The 15,181-nt window shown below is 44.4% G+C and overlaps 1 protein-coding gene across 1 annotated transcript in view; it reads right to left on the minus strand.

Annotated features, from left to right (window-relative positions):
• LOC144786123 (acyl-coenzyme A synthetase ACSM3, mitochondrial-like) overlaps positions 1-15,181 on the minus strand; it is a 606,835-nt gene that overhangs the window by 135,362 nt on the left and 456,292 nt on the right. Inside the window, 1 exon segment of the mRNA XM_078665089.1 lies at positions 6,277-6,400. Coding sequence (XP_078521215.1) covers positions 6,277-6,400 — 124 coding nt within the window.

Raw genomic sequence — 15,181 nt, forward strand, 5'->3', positions numbered from 1 at the left:
TAGCCAACAGAGATTCAACCACATCCCAGGTATCAAACAGGTGTGGAGGGGAGGGTGAGGCTAATATCTCCACCCTGATATCAGAGGGAGGGTTTGTTGGAGCGGCGGAATATATGTTGCTAAAGTACTCAACCCACACAGAGGGAGCAATGGTATTAGCAGGTTTCATTGGAGCCAAAGCACCATTGCGAGATATAAACTGCTAAAATAATGTAACATTTCTGGCTGCACATGCATCATTTATATCATTCCATCTCTAATCTTCCCAGTTCTTTTTGGCATGGGTGATTGCCATTTTGTAAGCTTTTCTAGCTAGGGAAATTTGGGCCAGGTCTCTGGTTTTGATGACTCTAGCTAGAGAGCACTGGGCTTTATGACAGTTATTATTAAACCATAAACTGGCCTTGGGAGTGCCACAATTTGTACTAATAGCTGGGGAAGTAGAATGCCCTGCTATATGTTCAAAGAAAGCTGGATTCATTATTCTCATAGTCCTAACAGTTTTTACATTTGTGTCTAATTTAGAACTGGCTCACAGGAGGATTTTGACCGAGCACTATTCAAGTTGAGGTGTATGTTAACGTCAGCTGGTTCTGTGAATAAATCAATTATATGTTTTCCATTTGGTTCTTTGGACTTTAAAATGGCTTTCTGTCTAATGAATTGTACATCTGGAGATGGGGTGTTGGGGAGGGGGTGTAACTAGCTAAGTTATGAAAGCAGTAGCCATAATTTCTTCACCACATATAGATATAGCTGTATACTTCCGCACACATGGTTGTTATATGGGTTCAGGGTTTATGAAAGTATACTCATAAGTATACATGTAACTACAGGCAATGCTGGAGACAAATGTTGCATTAGGCACATTTCCTCGGCTTGCTATGGAAAAATTTGAACTTTAAGGAAATGTATACGTTTTCTGCCTAAACAGTCCATGCATTGGTTACCTCCCAATCGGATTATGCTAACTGTCTATACCCGGTGTTGCCAGTTATTCTGACCCACAGGCTACAGATGGTGCAGAATGCAGCTGCTAGGCTAACCTGTAGGGTCCCTTTTCACCAGCATATCTCACCGCATTTGAGACAGGTACACTGGCTCACGGTGACCAGGCGGATTGAGTTTAAGGCACTTAACATGGCTTTTCGAACTTACCATGGCAAAGGACCGGGCTATCTCAGGTCAAGGCTCATCCCTTATCACCAGGAGCGGACTTTAAAATCCAATCAACAGCACCTTCTTACTGTCCCCCTGGTTCGAAAAAATGGAACAAGGCGGTAGGTCCTTCACAGTCAGGACGTCCAGACTATAGAACTTCCTGCCCAGCCACCTGCGTGGGCTGGGACGGAGCAGGATTTCAGAAGGGCTCTAAAAAAGCCTGGCTCTTCAGGCAGGGGCATCAGTATCTGGATTCTCACTCTGGCTGGTCTGCTAGCGCCACAACACCTCTTCCGAGGTAGCAGCGCACTTTATAAACTGCCATTTCATTAAATTAATTTCATCCTTGGGAAGAGGTGTGGCACAGTTGCCAGGGTGGCCGACTTCAGAACCCGGGGACTCACGGTTCGATCCCCAGTGCTAGCGGCAGATCAGCCCAGCACCTTGTGACTCTGGGCAATAGCTTGCTTAATCTTTCCGACGGCCCCCAGCGCCTTGACACCCTTGGGTAATTGTTCGCGCTTTACAAATACTAGACATTTACATCTATGGAGGCCACTCACTTGCCTGTCGTATTGATGTTGGTACATGAAAACATATTTTTGAATGTTAATTCAGCACAGGCGGCATATCATTCAGTGGATACTATGTCATGATTCACTCCCTGCGCTCTTGTTTCTGCTATCTGCTTCTATGGTGCATACTATGGGGTTTTTAATGTCTCTCCATGTTCAGGGCAGGAATAGGTGGAGGAGTCAGCCGCCTGTGCCTGTCAGATGTTTGATCGGTCACACCTGAGACACGTTCCCTTCAGTTCATAGTTGGACACTAGTGGAATGGTCCTATTTGGCTGACCCTTCTATTACCGGGATCTTCTATTTCTTGTGATTCCAATTCCGAGTTCTCCTGAACTACCACCCTTTAGTAGTGTAGCTGCCTTTCTTGAGCTGCCACTGTCTTGCAGCGAATCCTCATTTCCTGAGGTAGCACTGTCTAGCAGTGTATACATGTTTCTTGAGCTGGCACTGTCTTGCAGCTTTTCCTGGTTTCCTGATGTATGTAGCACTTCTTAGCAGTATATACTTGTTTCTTAAGCTGGCACTACCTTGCAGTGCATCCTTGTTTCATATAGCACTGTTTAGCAGTGTTTACTTGTTTCTTGGAAAACACAAAACTGAGGGCAGAGGCTGATGAAATCCGCACCTAACCAGTGAATAGTGTCCCTGAGTAACTAGTAGTGCATGAAACCAGTGAGTACTCACCCCTATACTCCCCACAAAATAGGAACAAGTCCTATGGCAAATTGCAATACAAGGAGGTTTCAGCACTCTCTACAATAATATTAGCGTTTCGTTTCACAGTCCACAAAAAGTAGCACACAAAGAAAAGAGCATCCAAGTCCAGGGTATATATTTCAAGATGCAGTGTGCACTTTATTTTTCACAAACAGATTCTCTTTTCAAAATTCCATTGATCATAGCCAACACGTTTCGTCTCCTGAGAGACTTATTCAGCGCTTCAACGTATGGTATTCAGTGTATTCCTTAAGTGATCACAGTGTTTCAAGTCCAATAGGCATAAAGTACTTATGGTAATCAAAGGCTCGAGAACGGCCTGATAACCGCCCGCTTCAAGAGTCAATATATCGTTTTCTTTGTGTGCTACTTTTTGTGGACTGTGATACGAAACGCCAATATTATTGTAGAGAGTGTTGAAACCTCTTTGTATTGCAATTTAATTGTTTCTTGAGCTGAAACTGTCTTGCAGTGTATCCTTATTAACTGATGCATGGTGCACTGTTTAACAGCGTGTCCTTGTTTCTTGGTATATGTAGCACTGTTTTAGCACTGTATACTTGTACCATGAGCTGGCACTTTCTTGCAGTGCATCCTCGTTTCCTGATGTATGTAGCACTATTTAACAGTGTGTCCTTGTTTCTAGAGCTGACACTGTTTTGCAGTGCATCTTAGTTTCCTGGAGTATGTTGCACTGTTTAGCAGGGTATACATGTTTCTTGAGATGCCACTGTTTTGTATTTCACCCTTGCTTCCATTGCCAGCACCATTTTGTTTTATACTTATTTCTTGAGCTGGCACTGTCTTGCAGTGCAGCCTTACTTCTAGGTGTAGTCCTGTTTAGCACTGTATACTTGTTTCTTGAGATGACACTGTCTTGCGGTGCACCTTGTTTCCTGAGGTAGAGTCTGACAGTGTATATTTGTTTCTTGAGCTGACACTGTCTTGCAATGCATCCTTGTTTCCTGAGGTAGCACTGTCTAACAGTGTATACTTGTTTCTTGAGCTGGCAGTGTCTTGCAGTGCATCCTTGTTTCCTGATGCACGGAGCACTGTCTAGCAGTGTATACTTGTTTCTTGAGCTGGCAGTGTCTTGCAGTGCATCCTTGTTTCCTGATGCACGGAGCACTGTTTAGCACTGTATACTTGTTCCCTGAGCTGGCACTTTCTTGCAGTGCATCCTTGTTTCCTGATGTATGTAGCACTGTTTGCAGTGTGCACTTGTTTATTGAGCTGGCACAGTCTTGCGGTGCATCCTTGTTTCCTGATGTATGTAGCACCGTTTAGCAGTGTGCACTTGTTTATTGAGCTGGCACTGTCTTGCCGTGCATCCTTGTTTCCTGAAGTCGCAGTGTCTAGCAATGTATATTTGTTTCTTGAGCTGACATTGTCTTCCAGTGTATCCTTGTTTCCTGATGTATGTAGCACCGTTTAGCAGTGTGCACTTGTTTATTGAGCTGGCACAGTCTTGCGGTGCATCCTTGTTTCCTGATGTATGTAGCACCGTTTAGCAGTGTGCACTTGTTTATTGAGCTGGCACTGTCTTGCCGTGCATCCTTGTTTCCTGAAGTCGCAGTGTCTAGCAATGTATATTTGTTTCTTGAGCTGACATTGTCTTCCAGTGTATCATTGTTTCCTGATGTATGTAGCACCGTTTAGCAGTGTGCACTTGTTTATTGAGCTGGCACAGTCTTGCGGTGCATCCTTGTTTCCTGAAGTCGCAGTGTCTAGCAATGTATATTTGTTTCTTGAGCTGACATTGTCTTCCAGTGTATCCTTGTTTCCTGATGTATGTAGCACCGTTTAGCAGTGTGCACTTGTTTATTGAGCTGGCACAGTCTTGCGGTGCATCCTTGTTTCCTGATGTATGTAGCACAGTTTAGCAGTGTGCACTTGTTTATTGAGCTGGCACTGTCTTGCCGTGCATCCTTGTTTCCTGAAGTCGCAGTGTCTAGCAATGTATATTTGTTTCTTGAGCTGACATTGTCTTCCAGTGTATCCTTGTTTCCTGATGTATGTAGCACCGTTTAGCAGTGTGCACTTGTTTATTGAGCTGGCACAGTCTTGCGGTGCATCCTTGTTTCCTGAAGTCGCAGTGTCTAGCAATGTATATTTGTTTCTTGAGCTGACATTGTCTTCCAGTGTATCCTTGTTTCCTGATGTATGTAGTAGTGTCTAGTAATGTATATGTTTCCTGAGCTGCCAATGTCCTGCAGTGCGTTCTTGTTTCTTGAAGATGCACGGTCTAGCAGTGTATATGGGTCTCCTGACCTGGCACTGTCTTGCAGTGCGTCCTTGTTTCCTGATGCATGTATGTTGCCTTATTTAGCAGTATATACATATTTCTCGAGATGCCACTGTTTTGTGATTCACCCTTGCGTTCTCAGCCTGCACCATTTTGCAGTTCAACCTTATTGTGTGAGCCAGCACCGTCTAGCCCTGTATTGTTTCTTTAGCTATAGATGTGATGCAGTGTGTCCTTGTTTCTAGAACTATCACTGTTTAGCAGTTTCTTTCTTCCTTGAGCTACAACGCTTCAGTGTATCCTTATTCTTTAACTTCCTCTACTTTAAGTGGACATCCTTGTCTGAGGTCTTGCCTTCCTATCCATGTTTCCTTAGTTTCCACTTTCAGTGTGTGCTTTGTGTGTTGCTTCGTGCCAAGCGCTACCTATTTTTCCCATCTTTACTCTTAAGCACTAGTCCTCTCTAGCTTTGTGTTTTTCATAGCTATATCATAGGTTCCTAACCCTTGTTGTTCCTGCATTCACTACTCTTGTGTGAATGTCAGTATTTATGGCTACAACTGCCATCCTGAGCAGTGTTTCTTGTCTAATGTGAGTTTTGCACACATTTCATAATCCCCGTTGGCATAAATATTGTTATCTGGATGTCTTGCAAACTCTGGATGTCAGTTATTCTCACTACGGATTTGCGTTCCAAGTTCTTTATGGGCAATCACTTTGTTAACATGTGCAGGATATCTTAATAGATCCATTATCTCCTGAGGCTCCCGGGGTGATCTTCAGCAGCTCTTTTACCAATATTATATTTATAGCCATTGTTACACGTTCCTAACAGACCCTTGACAAACAAAGCGCAGATGATGTAAAGCATAGCCTATCCCTACCCTTCAGCTTGCAGTGCTGTCTTTATTTTAGCACATACACTGCACCTCTTTGGATGGTTTAAGTTATATTCACTGGTTCTCTGTAATCTAGCCTTCCAAGACATTTGTTGAGATACTAGGATAGTAACTGCTTAAATATCTCCAGGTTATCTGGTTTTCCTGTGAGCTATCCAGTTAGGTATGTCCAGCTCAGCAGCATCCTCTACATATTGTGTTTCTGAAGTGAGAATTCTTGAGGGCGGGCTTTTAGTTATTTACTGTTACAAGGCAGGGTGGGTGGGTGAATCAAAGATCTACATTAATATTTCAGATGCTACCACCTAAGATGTACTGCTCAATTTAGAAAATTCCAAATTGCTAACCGACCACTAGTGACTACAGGAGCAGACAGTACTTTGCCATATGTCACAGGTAAGTGATAGTGTACATTAGACTAATAGTTTTAGTTCTGTGGAAAATATTTGGTTTGTGGACATAGAGCAATTGGCATGGGAAAGCTGCTTCTGAAGTGGAGCTGTAATACATTATTGTAGTTGTGCCCGCCCGTAGCTCATGTCCTTCATTACAAGATTGAGACAGCAACCACCTCTGCTGTCTCTAGTTGTCTCTACTTGCCTCTACTTGCAGCTACTTTTCAGTGTGAAAATAAAGCATGCTTGTCATGTTCCAAAACAACACAATAAACACATACGGTCTCCGTCTGCCCGTAGCCTTCGTAAATGTCCAGTCCCGTCTGAGCTCTCCACTGTTCCACCACATGGGGGTTCAAGGGTTCGCCTCCTGACACACAGTGCTTCAAGCTCTTCGGCTTGTACCTGCATAGGGATTTTTAAAAAAAGGCAGTCTTATGTGCGGGTGGTAGGAAGATTTTTTTCAGAGTTCTGTGCCATACGGTTTGTCCAATTAAAGACATGCAGGTTTTGTTGTGCGGTGACTGAGTTCGAAATTGGAGATGCATAAATGTGATCTCAACTTGAGATAAAGTAGGAGTGCATCATATCTACGAGTAGCCAGCGCTCAAACATATTTCGCGTGATTAATGTACTAATAGGTAAAGATGTAATATTGCATAAATAAAGTGCTTCTTGAATAACAGTTGCAGCTTATAAACGTGTTTTTAAAAATTTGACTAATAGATAAATCTAATGTACTGATTTATTAGCGATTGGGTAAATCGAGAGTTTTTATTAATAATTCTTAGTAGCTTTTACATTATTCATGTGTTATGATGCATTTATATTCAGTGCACGTATTTGGAACCTAGTGCACTTGCTAAAATTACCTATTAATTCGAAGCCTAACGTTTATTTTAGTTTAACTTCATTCTAGCCTAACATTTTGCTTCAGTGCAAGCTCATGTTGCAGTCTCACGCTCTGATTGTGTTTAATCTTCACTGTGGAATGGTTTGTTGCATTTTGTTTCCACTGCAGGTGTGGATAAAGCCTCATTAGTTAACATAAAGGAGTTTTTTTAATAGATAGTAAGGTATGAGAAGATGGATCTGGCAGGGATAATTACAGTAACGAGCAAGGAGAGGAGTTCCATGGAGTAGGAGAAGAAAGGCCAAGGACAAACAAAGTTGTAAATTATTGATGTGGGAAAGGAGGTGATAGTGTCCAATTTGTGCCGGAGGATTGGTAAATGTCCTGGGAAAGGAATCCTGTGGGATTGTCTACCTTGAATGCAATTGATATTACACTGTGCTTAGTTAGGGAGAGCATTAATTTAGTCTTTTCTCCCTGAAGGGCGCAGATCTATGCTCTGCATACGCGGCCTTATGCTACTTGACCCAATGCGTGGAGTATTTATACTGAAGACTCCAGCAGCTGACACCTTTTTTCTTTAATCCCTATTCTGAAATGCAATTGTTAGAATAGTTGATTCGCGTTAGAGTAGTATAGGAAAAGACAGGACTAATGCTTTCTTTTGAAAACTGATGGATGCAATTTAGCTCACAATTCTTTTTCGTCATTTTCTGTTTGGCGATTATTGAACTGGTAGTAATCTTCCTTCTGTATAGTTTCAAGTTTTTCAAGTTTCTTTATTTCCTGCATAGTTACTTAAAACCATTGCAATGTTACTGCTTACAATACATAATACATTTTAAATCTCAACAGTGTGTGTGTGATTTCCTCCATTTCCCTGCATTGTTTTGTCTTGTGAAAAGCAATCTTCAGGTGATATCCAAATTAAAACCCAATGTTAGATAAAACTTTGCAAATATAAAATCAGAGTTAATTATAGACATGCAATATGTCCTTATATGGCTGGATGCTATAATGTGCAGACTTGTGTTCCTTTAAACCAGCCATATATTTCTTTTACAGATCATCATGTTTGTGTTGGTCAGATTTTCTCCACTTATTGAGAGGATTATCCCTTTGCTGCTGCCAGTAAGTTCTTAATTATGATCTGATTAGGGGCAAGTTCCTATTAGTGGTATACTGCCTAGGTCGGTTTTTGATGTCTTGGGCATTTTTTGTTCAGCCAACATAAGGAATTTTACCAATCTGCAGTTCAGTTGTATGTTTTCTGGGTTTAAGCATGCTAGCACCACTTGCCTCCTGGTGCGAATACCTTTCTGTTTGAAGTGTTCTTTGAGAAGCTGTTTCCATGCTTGGTGCAGGTCCTTGCATAAGCAGATTAGGAGTAATATGTCGCCTCGTTTAGTACTGCACAACATGTACGGCTCTTGTGCTAGTGACCTTTGCCATGGTGGAAGATGCTGGGCGCATGGAAGTATTTCCATCCTATACCTCAAAAAGTTCATTTTTATGGACTTCGGGTAGCCTTGATTAAAATATGGTTGTGGAGCCAGTGATTTATAGGAGTTAAGGGTCATCCATGCGTGCGATCTGTTTGAGAAGCTTGCTTTGTCCTCTACCAAAGAGATTTGTTTTAAAGTTTTCCAGACCAGTTTTTTAAAGTTAGACTAGCCAATTTGTGCATCCCAGAGTTCTGTGAGTTGGGTAGATTTTAGGGCTAGCTGAAAGTAGCTTCTGGCTTGAGAGTGCTCCCTATGCTCTACATCCTGCCACAATCGAAAGTTTAGCGTGTTTGTTGTGGCACTTCTAATCCTGTGCGAGAAGATGATGTAAGAACCATGCCTAGCTAGATCTTGTCATAGGAGGCCAAACTCCAGCCTTTTTTGAGCAGGTGATATGTAGGATGGAAGGATGAACATGATTCTATAGGCCTTGACCTGTGTGTTATCCAGCTCCTTTGCATCTCTTCCCCGCATTGCCTCGCTGCCGCAGGTAAATGAGGGGAGTAGTTTGGCCCAGACTACCTTCAGGAGCGGAGTCAGGGTAGGCCCCGTCAGTTTATTTGCAAGATTTTTCATTGTTAGGGCAATCAGCACCCCTTTCCTTCTGGCTTCCTCTTTCTGGTGCCGGAACGACCCATCCTTGACGAATGTAACTCCAAGGTACTTGTATTTCTGGACTGTGTTGAGTTTTATGCCACTAAGGGACCAGCTTCTATGGAGGTTCTTTTTGTAGTTTATTGACATTGTCCGTGTCTTGCCCAGGTTAATTTTTAAGTTGTTTTCTCTGGCATAGTTCTGCATTTACGTCAGTAAATGCTGGAGGGAGACTGACGTAAGTATGACTGAGCTGAACTACGTCGTCTGCGTACATGAGATTGGACAATGTTTTTCCTCCTATCCTTGGTGAAGGGAATTATAGGCATCAAGCGCCTTTGGAAGGTCAGCCATGTAAAGATTAAACAGGGTCAGTGCAAGCACACAACCCTGTTTCAGGCCCTTTGTTGTGGGAACTTTTGAGGAGATGTGGGTACCGCCACCTAATTTCGCCTGCACCCAGGTGTCTGTATGAAGATGTTTCAGCATGTTTAAGATATGCTGTGGTATGCCCCATTGTAACAATTTACCCCACAGTCTGCCCCTCACTACATTATCGAAGGCAGCACTAAAGTCAATGTAGCATAAATGTAAAGGTAGCTTTGAAGCTTTGGCTGCATCGATTATTATTGAGATTGTAAGGATGTTTGTAGATATGCTAGCCATTTTGCGCAAGCCGGTCTGATTCAGCGGTATTATTGAGTTCACCTCCGCCCAGTTTGTCAGCTCCTCTAGTATAGTGCCCGAGAAGTATTTTGCTTCATTGTCTATTAGCGCTACTAAGCAATAATTGTTGGGCTCCGCCTTATTGCCTTTTTTTATGAATTGGCACTATTGTGGAGCCCTTCCATGATGCCGGCATTCTATTTAGCCTTCTGACTTCCAGAAATAGAAGTTGCAAGATGTCCGCCCAGTCTTCACTCTTTGGTTTAAACAGACCTGGTGGAATACCGTTCGGACCCGGAGCTCCTTCCTTCCTCCCTTTGGAAATCTGCTTTTCGATTAAAAGAGGCAGAGGGCAGATGTCTATACTTGTAGCTCTGTTTTCTTTGTATGGCTGCTCGTGATCCCTAGTCTCCGTTTTGCTTGCGCCAGCTTGTTCTCCAGCTGTCTTACTATTGGCCATTTGAGTTCCAGCACTATCTGTTTGACTGTTGAAGTGGATGGTTAGGAATTTCACCCAGTTTGCTTCCGAAATATGTGACCCTATACCCTTATGGTGTGGATGAATAATCCCATGCACCGCCTTCCAGAAGCGGGCGCTGTTATTGCTGTTTGTATCGTATAGAGGTTTTGCCCACAACTCATTCTCACGCTCCCTGTTGGTGTTCCATTTCAGACTCTTTAGTTTTGCCCTTTGCTCATTCAAGGAAGCTTGTGCAGTGGCGTTCCCAGGGAGTCTTCTCAGCCTGCGCAGAGTTGCATTTATTGATTTTTTTAAATGTTTCAACTGTTGTCTTTGGACCTTCGAAATGCTATTCCTTCTGTACAGGGTAAATCTCTTCAGGAGAATTGGTCATGTTTTGTTTGATTTTTACTTCTTTACTCTTATGCTGAGATTGGTCTATGTAAACCTATTTCTGAATTCTTGAGTAAAATCTCACTAATCCTATTTTAAATTGTGGTCTGGATTACTGTGCGACCTAATTGGTTGCACTGTCTTTGAACGTTTGGATGACTAATATTGTTTTATCTCTACCTCTCATGCTTCCAATAAAAGATCAGCGCTTCTGGATAAAAGTGTAAGTGGGCCAGAGCTCTCATAATTTGTAACATAGCTCCAACAGTAGGTAGCAGTAGGTAGGCTCCAACAAAACCCAAGCGTCACAACGGGCAGGCAGGCCAAACAGCACGGGCGAGGGTTATTAGTATTTGTAATTGCATTTATATAACGCTACCTACCCCTGATGAGGCGTTGAAGCGCTTTACACCAGGCAGCACACCACTCTGTATCCCAAGGTTAGCGGTCAGTCCAGTATTATTCGTTATTGTTGACTATTGGAATTTGTCTTGTGAGCCCAAGCAAACAATGCATTCGCACCAGTTTCTTCGGGTGCATTCAATTAATAGGAGTTATTCCAGGTTCATTTTTTGTTAATTTAATGCAATTTTATGCAGAGCGAACATTACCCGAAGGTGTCAGAGCACTTTACAAAAGAACCAGTTGCGTTACATAAGGACTTTGGATTACATGAGTGGAGTGAAAGGAGGGAAAAATTGCAAATGTACAAGTTATAAAGTCACTCAGGGAAGAGATACAAACAGATAAACTCTAAAATCACATAGGAACGGTAGAAAGTACAAAGGTCTACTGCATATACTAGTGGTTAGAGATAAATATATATACAAATTGCAAATTGACTCAGGATTACACTTTAACAGCAATTAGGCTTGGACAATTATATATTACAGAGCAGGAAATTCTTGCCATCGTTCAGCCAAGTTTTCTGGTGGTGTTGCACTCAAGGGAGGCGGTCTTGGGTCTGGAGGGATCCCCGAGTTGGTGATGTCGATAGGGGTAGAAGGCCGGATGGTGGTGGGGGAAGCAGCATGCTTGATCCCCGGGTTGATCTTGAGGTCATGCTGGTGATAGGCCATCTTGGTAGCTCCTATCTAGCACAGCCAAATGCTGGGTGTTAACTCTGCCCCATTTTTCCTCCCAGGGCAAGACACCGCTTGTGTGGAACCCCAGGATTACCCCAGCTGTACAGTATGGTGTGCCACCGAGCTTCGCTCACCTCCCAGTTGCGCCGAATGCATTGGTGAGATCACATGCCACTGCCTCAATCACTGCACGTATTCTTCCCAGACATCATCGGTGCATTTATCCTGAGCGGGGGAGACCATTTCCGGCTCTCTGACAGCCGCTGTGGAGATAGGGGAAATGCTTCCTCTGTCGCAGCAATCAGGTCATTAGTTGGGGTGGTATGTGACACATGTACATGGTTGGTGGGATAAATAATTGAGCTAGAGGAAGTTTGTCATTGTTGGGTGGCAGGGGTATGACTTTTAGAGGAGGAGAAGTTGTGATCTTGTAAATGAATTGTAGGCTGTTTGCAGGAATACAAAATAGAGATTGAGGCAATCATGCACATGATAGAGCAGGTTGTGCTCAGGAAGAGGAGGCTTCCAGAGGATAGAGGGAAGGAGAGGGCCACTTGAAAGAACAAAAGACTGGCAACAGTCAGACATTTTAAGCACAACAGTTTTTCATGCCACATTTTATGACAATAGAGGATATTTTTTGAGATAGCATGCAATTTGGGTATGCAGGACTATAGAAAGAAACATTATGTGCATGTAAAGGTAGTGCTATATTAGGTATTTTGATTGCCACTAGAATCAGGCAAACAGTCTGTCCAGTGTTAGGCTACCACTGGGCCATTGCTGCAGCCAGGTCAGCTCATGAGATCAATGGTTGGAAAACAAGCAATCCAAATTCAACTACACACTGGGTATCAGGAGAAAGGGACGAATGAAGGGAAAAGTTTTATATAGCGCTCTAGTTACCTCAAAAAGTATCCGGACGCTGTGGAAATCTATGCCTTTAGTAAAGTAGCAGAGTAAAAGCTGTCAACAGCTATGTTTTGAGACACATGTGAAAAATAACATGTCCGCATTGGATATGGAGAGTAAGGAGTGAAATGTACCAAGGTTTTGCCACCAGGAAGGTCCAATTATAGATCACTGCATGGCTTTTACAGAAAGGTGCGAGTCAGAAGTCAGTTCAGTAGTCCTTGATTCCAGGAGGACAGTAAAACGCTATACCTCAAATTAGGATACACATTATACCATCATACAGTGCTCACAGGCACTCAAGGAAGATTATGAACAAGTAGTGGCAACTAGGAGACCTGTTTACTGTGCTACTGAAAGTGCCAATATTTTTTATATTATTGATGAAAGTTGCCCACCTCTGATGACCAGCTGCCAAATGGTCATTAATTTGGTACATTAAAACACAATTGACAGGCAACAAAACAGAGTACATATGTGACAGTCTAGTATGGAACACAGTACATGTGTGACAGTCTAGTATGGAACACATAAAGAAGCATCTATTAAAAAAAAATATTATTTTCTTTCAGTTGATTCTGCATGTCTTATTCAGTATCTTCTTCATCACATACAGAAAGCGCAGCCAACACGTTTTGCCTGGTTACAGGCTTCCTCAGGACCGCAGAACAAACAAAAATATTATTATACATATGTAAGACATATCATGCCTTTTACAAATAACAAGAAGAAACAACTGTTAGACCTGTCAGCCCTAGGGTGGTCTTTCCCCGTTTTTTTCTTGGCTTGTTTTTTCCACCAACTTTTTTTTGTTGGGCCTACGTCTCTGGGCGTCTTACCACTGCTAATCAGTGCTAAGGTGCAGGTGCTCTCTCCTACCAACATGGCTGCCACAGGCCCCTGCTACTGCGGAGTGGTATTTTTAGTAGCATACTAGTAGCCAGGAGCTGGCTGGGACATTGAGATACTGTAGCAATGCCAGCCCGCCTTTTCTGCCCATAGCTTAGACTGTGGAAGCTCCTGGAACTTTCTGGAATAGGGGAGGGGTCTCACTTTGCCGCCTTAGAGAGTAGTCACCTGACCTAGAGGTATTTAGGGAAAGGAGGGTAACCTGCTTGTCAGTTGGGGCATCACTGGACCTGGGGGAACCTCTGCAGGAGTTTTAGGCGGTAGGGCCTAGGGGAGGAACCTATACCACTGGAAGTGACTGGGCCTAGGCACTGCCTTCTAAGTTGAGTAAGGGACTCTGCCAAACCCACTGCTCTGGCCCAGCGTTGGGGAACCCAGGGAACCACCTGCAGTGATCTAAGACAACCTTCCTGACTCCAAGCTACCAACTCAACCCCCCCTTTTCTACCTACCCCCAAGGAACTGCCTGAGAAGGGCGCAGAAGCCATCAAGCGCCAAGAAGCACCTATCTCCAAGAAGGACTGCTGGGGAATCAACCAGGTACCAGTGCAGCATCACCCAAGCGTTCCCTGCTTGACCTGTGCCCCCCTGTGCTGCCCTGCCTCAGTTACTCTGCTAAATTGCCTGGACTGCCATTCCCCCAAAGCGTTCTCCCGCTGTGCCCTCTTTGAAGCGCTGCCTGCCGAACTCACCGCCGCAGCCCCCTCACCGCCTGACGAGGCGCCACCCTACCGATCGCCTAGGAGTCGCTGCCCTGGAGTAAGCCTGAGGCCTAGTGTCACCGACGCGGCCCCGGCGCTATATTGGCGGAGTCCGCGCTGTGACCTTCATCCCCACGGCGGCCCCCGGAGCCAGGAGAGGGCCACCGCCGCACTCAATTAGGCTGCGTCAGGCCCCTGAAGCTCCACACCAGCGGCACATGATGGGGGCGTCGGCTGCGTCACAGGCCCCGCCCCACCAACGCCGCGCACTGATTGGGCCGCGGCCGAGCCTCCAGGGAAGCGAGCCTCTGATTGGCTCTTGTGCCCGGCACCCACAAAAGCCGTCCCGCCATTGGTTGAGGCTGCCGCGCCTCTTCTTCGCCACGTCCTCGCTGGTCCCTGGGCCCAAGGAGATATCGTGAGGCCCGGGACCGGCGCATCCTCAGCGCGGGGCTCTTCAAGAGAGCGAGAGCCCACCCCCAGCGCGCACCAGCCCGGAAAGGAGCGCGATGGCCTCACGGAGGCCCCAGCTTGAAGGTACACCCCTGGGGGAGGGCCGAGTAACTGCTGCATTGGCGGGGCTGCCGGGGAGCCTCAAAAACACCAGAGAGGCAGCCTCATGGCCGCCCCTCCCCTTTAAGAGACTGCTACTGGGCCCGAAGGCCCCCAATTAACTCCTGCTACCCCTGAGCTGCCCTAGCCAGCCAGAGGGGTGGTAGTGCTATAGACCAAGGGGTGTTTCAAAAGCTGAATGCCTGGACTGTTACCCTCATGTGAACTGTTCGGATGCCAAGTTTAAGCTTCCTAAAAGTGTTGCCCTTCTGTGAGGGTGTAGAGGGGACCAGCACTGATCCCCATGTAATGAAATATTGCCTAAGTTACCCATTAATGGTTCTACTCCGTTTTCCTAATGAAATGTTGAATGATTACTAAAAGAATATTATTGCATATGGTTATTGCAAGAAGCATTACCTGAGTTACAAAGGAGTGATTTTATTGATGGCGATACAATGAAATGTTGCCTGGGGAGGTTATGCTAACTTGATTTCCATGAATTACCTACCCACAATGAGTTCAATCTAGATAAAAGCCTCTTGATTTTAAAAGA

Source organism: Lissotriton helveticus, chromosome 10 (genome assembly GCF_964261635.1).
Source record: "Lissotriton helveticus chromosome 10, aLisHel1.1, whole genome shotgun sequence".
NCBI classification, from domain to species: Eukaryota; Metazoa; Chordata; class Amphibia; order Caudata; family Salamandridae; genus Lissotriton; species Lissotriton helveticus.